At 36.5% G+C, this 6,000-nt stretch overlaps 1 protein-coding gene across 5 annotated transcripts in view; it reads left to right on the forward strand.

Moving 5' to 3' along the window:
* MED13L (mediator complex subunit 13L) overlaps positions 1 to 5,789 on the forward strand; it is a 191,721-nt gene extending 185,932 nt beyond the window's left edge. For all 5 annotated transcript variants that reach the window (XM_082774462.1, XM_082774463.1, XM_082774464.1 and 2 more), the window contains 2 exons: positions 1,581 to 1,693; positions 2,914 to 5,789. In XM_082774462.1, the coding sequence (XP_082630588.1) occupies positions 1,581 to 1,693; positions 2,914 to 3,046 (246 nt within the window). In that variant the 3' untranslated portion in view covers positions 3,047 to 5,789. The remainder of the gene's footprint in view (positions 1 to 1,580; positions 1,694 to 2,913) is intronic.
* Positions 5,790 to 6,000: the final 211 nt, after the last annotated feature.

The following is a 6,000-nucleotide window of genomic DNA, read 5'->3' on the forward strand; positions in this document are numbered from 1 at the left end:
CTCTGTAGAGTGACATGCAGCTTCTTATTGCAGTGATGCCAACTAATGAGGATGAAAAAGGAAGGTGAAAAATCAGCCTTGAGTAGTGTCATGTAAATACTTGAGCAAGCAACATAAAAACTAATTAAGATAGTACCACTTTCTTTATCTATTCCCATGTTAATTAACAAATGCTAAACATTTTTGCAAGTCTCCTAGCTAAACTCTCATCCATGTCTATCAGGCAATTATCAGAGTAAAGGTGTTGGATATTTCTCAGTTCTTTCCTCATGCAAAAAAGCCATTTAAGAACGTCCCTTGCAGTCGGCAAGGCAGGCTTTATATTCAGTATAGCATCTTCACCAGCAAAGTACTAAAGTACTCAGATATATGAGATCACCTGCCTACTTCTTTACACCCTCTACATTTTCATGGAGACATTTCCCAGAAGCATGTGCTTTGATCTAAACCTATGGAATGGAGATCTCAAAATAATGTGAAAAATAAGGCACCATATTTTTGGAGCTAGAGATAAGTTTTATCCTAAACTTAGAACTACCTTTTTTTGTGAATGAATAATATGAAGACTCTGTTTCAGTTCCAGCATTAAAAACGCTGTCAGAAGAGCTCCAGGCAACCTCATGAATTCCTTCCATAAGCTTATACTAGATTTGCTCTAGAGAGGAGCCACCACCCTTCCCCCTACTCCCCCTCAGCCGAACACAATTGCTCTCTCAGATCTAGGCTGAATTAAATGTTTAATTTGACTTGGAACATACTGTTTTGGTTTGGACAATTTTTAATAAAAGCAAGGGGCTGAATTCATGCAGTAACTTGTACGCTGTTCAGAGAGCAGGTGGTGCCTGCCGCCTTTATGCTGCACAGTGCTGCAATTAGGAAACTTGTATGGCATGTGAGACATACAGATTCGAGTCATCTCTGTCTGATTTGGATTAAGTATTTTTGAGTTGAAGTATTTCACCTCTACAGTGCATGCCGTAACTGGAGGAGTATAAATTAGAGGTTTTGCCTCAGCAGGCTGTGTGGCCTATTAGGCTATCCACTTGAAAGGTTGGCTCTACCCCTGGCACATCATCAATATGAAATCCCTTTCCTGCTCCTGCGTAAAGTTATGCACAAAACTCACTCCAGAAAACAGATGAGAGCTATTCAGAAAGCACGGAGCAGGACAAAGGCTGCACTAAGTGTTCTGGTTGGACATCTCACTCTGATGGGTCTGGTACTCTGTGGTGGGTCTCCTATGGGGAGAGTCTGAAGAATTAGAATGCTTTGTTTCGTTTGGTATTTTACTAACAGTGACATATGCCAAGCGTTTTACCTTATTATTCCATGACTAAAACTAAGAATAGAATTCAGCATGCTTTTTAAAGGTCCTTGATTCCTGTCAAAAAGCATGTTTTTTATATTCAAAGATGTAGTCAGTATAGAACTTCAAAATACACTTGTTTATGGTGGATTCAACAAAGAATCGCTAACTTTCCATCAGAGACAATTCAGAATATATTTCTTCACTGTGAATCTTCATAAGTACTTGCTATATGAAGAATTACATTGTTTGTGGTTTTTTTTTGCTTTCACAGGCCTCATTGCATCATCATATCTCTGTAGCACAGACAGATGAGCTACTACCTGCCAGAAATTCTCAGCGAGTTCCTCACCCCCTTGACTCTAAAACTACATCAGATGTCTTGAGGTAATGTCTTTTAGGTTTCGTAGTGCTTCCATAAGGCTATGGGAACTCTGGAATGAAATTTCAGAGGGACTTTTTCTTGGGTGTATCAACAGTTTACATCTCTGTTATGCTCTACACCTAAACGAAACAAAACAAAAAATATATATAGCTCCTGTGACTACCAAAGAGCAGGACTTGGAGAGTTACTTCATCAATTTTTCATACTACTCTGCAAAGCTATGAAAAGCGATGACTTGTGCCTTATAAAGTGGACTCCTTGGTTTGCCTCCCAAAGATCATTCAGTTTAGCTGGCAGTCTAATCTGGCCTGTGTAAATAATCATTTTTACTCACCAAACCAAATGGAATTATCAAAGGAAATAGAGGTACTCTGCTGATACCCGCTGTCTTAGCAGTTGGGGTATAAAGGGGACACTTCCCAAATCAATAGCATTGTGTATCTATCCTGTTGTAGAAGATAACTTAAGGACTGGTTTGCTCTATGCCACCTGTTGGAGACTGAAAGTAGATCTGTTTTATGACATAGTATGTAGGGTGGAACACACCAGTGCGCAAACATGTAAATTTCTACCAAGTAGAGAGTATTGGCAGAAAACACGAAAAACAATCTCCTTAACTCAATTTGGTGGTGTTATGTACCATTCTAGAACTGAATTTGAGTCCTCTTAGAGAGAGGATTGAGCTATCGCATCTTCACATTGAATAAAAGGATGGTGCTCTTGGAGATAAACAGGGAAAGAAGGAGACAAAACAGACACACGTTAAGACATAAGAAATTCAAATCAGACATAAGGAAAAATGTTTTTTACAAAAATTGTGATCAAATACCGGAACATTTCCCAGAGAGGCTGTGGAACCTCCATCCCGAGAGGTGTTCAAGATTCAAGGTTTCTAATACAGTAGTGGATTAAACTTGTAGAGGTGCCTTCCAGTGTAAATTAATCTATGATTCTGTAATCTCTGCTGTGTAATGGGGAAGGGCCTGGATTCAAACAGCATGGACCCAGTTCAAATAAGCTAAAACCAGAAATTACCCCCATGCCCTAAGGCACACACTCTTTGCTCAGTTTCCTACTTTGCCAATACCACAAGCATCAATAGTCAGGCAGTCCTCACCACATGGCACCACCAGAACAAATCAGAGAGAAGTTGAAGTAAATCTTTTAGAAAAAATGAACAGTAAAATTCCAATTTCATTTTCTCTGCATTTCTCTTCCACAGGTTTGTTTTGGAGCAGTATAATGCACTGTCCTGGCTTACGTGTAACCCTGCCACTCAGGATCGCAGCTCCTGCCTTCCTGTCCACTTTGTGGTGCTCACCCAGCTGTACAATGCCATCATGAATATACTCTAATAGATAGAAAAGCACTTGTTCTTCTGGCTTATTCTCCCCTCAACCTGAGAAACGTGCCACAGTCTGCAAAGATCACAATTTTGCTTCTCTTCAGACCAGTCCTGTGCTGTGCTTCTGTTCCTCCAAAAGCACATGTGAATTCTGCAGTGTTGAAAAGTAAAACACCCATTAACATCTCTGGCAGCTTCAGTCCAATTTCTGGGAACATCCAAGAACAGTGAACACAGAGTAACCTCAAGCCAGTGTTAGTTTGGTGGCCCAGTAACTACTGGTCAGTCTGTGTTTTTTTGTTGGTTTTTTTTTTTTTTAATATTATTTTATTTTTTTAAGGAAGACTACAGTATCTTTTTGGATTAAGAACTCTGCTAAACAGCTATAAGCAGTTTCAGCCCTGCGAGTAAATACACCTTGTAGTGACCAGTTTGGGTTGTCCAAAAGCTAATTGTTGTTTGATCATCGTAAACTGGGACTAGGCAGGAAAAAAACAAACATGCAGTTGTGGTCTCGTATAAATATTGCAGTTTTCTGTCTACCTGGAGTTCCTGTCAGAGTGGATTGGGATGAATGCATGCATTTGTTACCTGTCCATGTAGATATGAATGGTCTGGAGATATTTTATTTATTTTTAGGTTTGGGGAGGGGAGGGATTAAATTATAAAGGACCAGGAACAGTTGAATATCTTAAAAATCCAGCTCCGTTCCACTCACTGTAGGGTTATTTATCTACATACCTCTCACTCTTCTGACCTAGAAATCAAAATGAAGCTAATAACAATCAAAATTTCAAGTTGGGAAGAGGAGCGTATCCTGGTGAGGATGTGCCTGTATTTTAAGGAATTCTCACCTGCATTTAGCCTGGTTAAAGCAAGAAAAGGCCAGTGTTTAATGAAGGATAACACTACCTAGTGGAAGAAGAGTAACTGAGAGGTAGGGAGGAAAAATACTTTAAAGCCCAATGTAAGGGCAAATGGAAAGTGGTAAATTAATCTATTGTAGAGCTATGATTGAAATATATTTCCAATAAATTTAGTGATACTAGAAAACTATTTACTGAAACCCAAGTCGCCCTTTAATTCTGGGCAGACTCGTCCATGTACATATCCAAAAATATGGTTTTTGTTTACACTAAATCAGTTACAAATCTGGTGTATTTTTTCTGACTATAGGAATATTATTTCAAAGAAATAATTTTTAAAAATTATATCATTAAATTAGTACTTGAAGTTATACCACTGTGGTGGAAAAGTTACTTTGTTTAGTAAAATGATTGCCATTTCAAAGGTTAATGGCTAATTGAAGTATTTTTATGACTCCTTCATTCCAGGCTTCAAGGGGTTTATATTTAAACTCCATTTTCTAATGTTGTTGCACTGTGCAGCAGGCATGGACTGCCTTATATGAGGGGTCGGGCACTTTGATCAGGCTGTGTGACCTAGTTATCTATCTGTGGAGAAAAACCTACAAATTTTAAAGTTCTTCCAAAAGACTTTCATGTTCTGGTTAAAAAAAATGAAAATTCTATGATTTTAAAAAGTATTTTTCTTGAGATAATGTAACATTTAAAACAAATTATATAAAAATAAGAATTGCGTGTGTAATGAGAAGGTGAAGTCAGAGAAGTAACCTGTAAATGGATTATCTCATTCTCTGCACCAAACCTCCCATGTGGGTATCTTCTTTGCAATGTATAGGTTTAAAAAAAAAAAAAAATCTGATATCAAACCATTTGTATCTAATGTGTACAGTGTAAAATTGACTTTAAAAATATTGCAGTACTATTTTTTCTTAATCAGAAAAGAAAATTCTCAAGGCCTTTTGAAGAGCATAAAAAAATGAAGATTGTAAACTTGTATAAAAAATTTAACTTGGGGAGGAAAAATGTAAAGTAGACATTTGTAATCTTTTACCATTTGGGGGTTATTTGTTCCCAAGATCATCTGAACCTTGATTATTATTTTGTTTGTTCTTTTTAAATGGGCCATTTTTATCCAGGGGCATTTCTTCCCCAGAAACCTGGTTCTAAGCAAAAATTAAAAATAAAAAAGGGCAGCAAGGAGTAGTTTTCATCTGGTGTCTTTTATTTAATTTTTTTTAAGTTAAGAGAAGCTGGTGACATATTTATACGTTTTTGTGCAAAATAAATGAATGGCAATAGATTTTAAAGAAAAATCTTATGTACTTCAGTGTGAAAAGTTCTGTATAATATTTCCCTTAAATATGCATTATTTTACTTGTGAGTTTTTTACTGAATTAATCTGAAATGTACAAGCCCTGGCTTTCCTACAGAGTGAAGAAAGTTATTTTATTTTTTTTTTAATTTCTAACTTTGGAAATTCATGCCTAAATCGGAATTATTATTACAGTTGTTTGAGCTAAAGGGAGAGGGAGGGGGGGTGGGGAATGTCCAGCATGCTTGTATGTATATTTCAGAACCTTTTTTAAATGTAAAAGCTGTACATTTCTGGGGAGTTCTGAATTTCCTTTTTTTTTTTTTTTTTTCTCTGAGCATTTTGCAGTGAGCTTCTTTTATATATAGCCGACAATTTGAAAGAAAACAAAAAAAAATGTGAAGTTCATTTTAAATCTACAGTATATCGCTGGTACAATACACTAAAAAAGACTTTGATAAAAAGAAACAATAATAATAAAGACCTCCATTTTAAATGTCATTCATATATACCTTGTGGATGAGAGCTATATACTTTTACACACTTTTTTAGATGAATAAATTATTGAATTACTGAAACAATTGGTGGAGTTTTATTCTTACGAGTAGTTTCTTAACTCTGAAGTTTTAGCATTCCTAGTGAAGAAGGGCTTGCATTACAAGGTATAGATTCCACGTGATGTGAATGGAACTGAAATTCATTTTAAAGTTTCTTTAATGTTTATTTACTTTAGAACTACAGCTGCCTTCCATGAATTAACTCGGTGCCTGCTTGCCTTTTAGATTT

Source organism: Aythya marila, assembly GCF_965140915.1.
Source record: "Aythya marila genome assembly, chromosome: 17".
In the NCBI taxonomy this organism is placed as follows: domain Eukaryota; kingdom Metazoa; phylum Chordata; class Aves; order Anseriformes; family Anatidae; genus Aythya; species Aythya marila.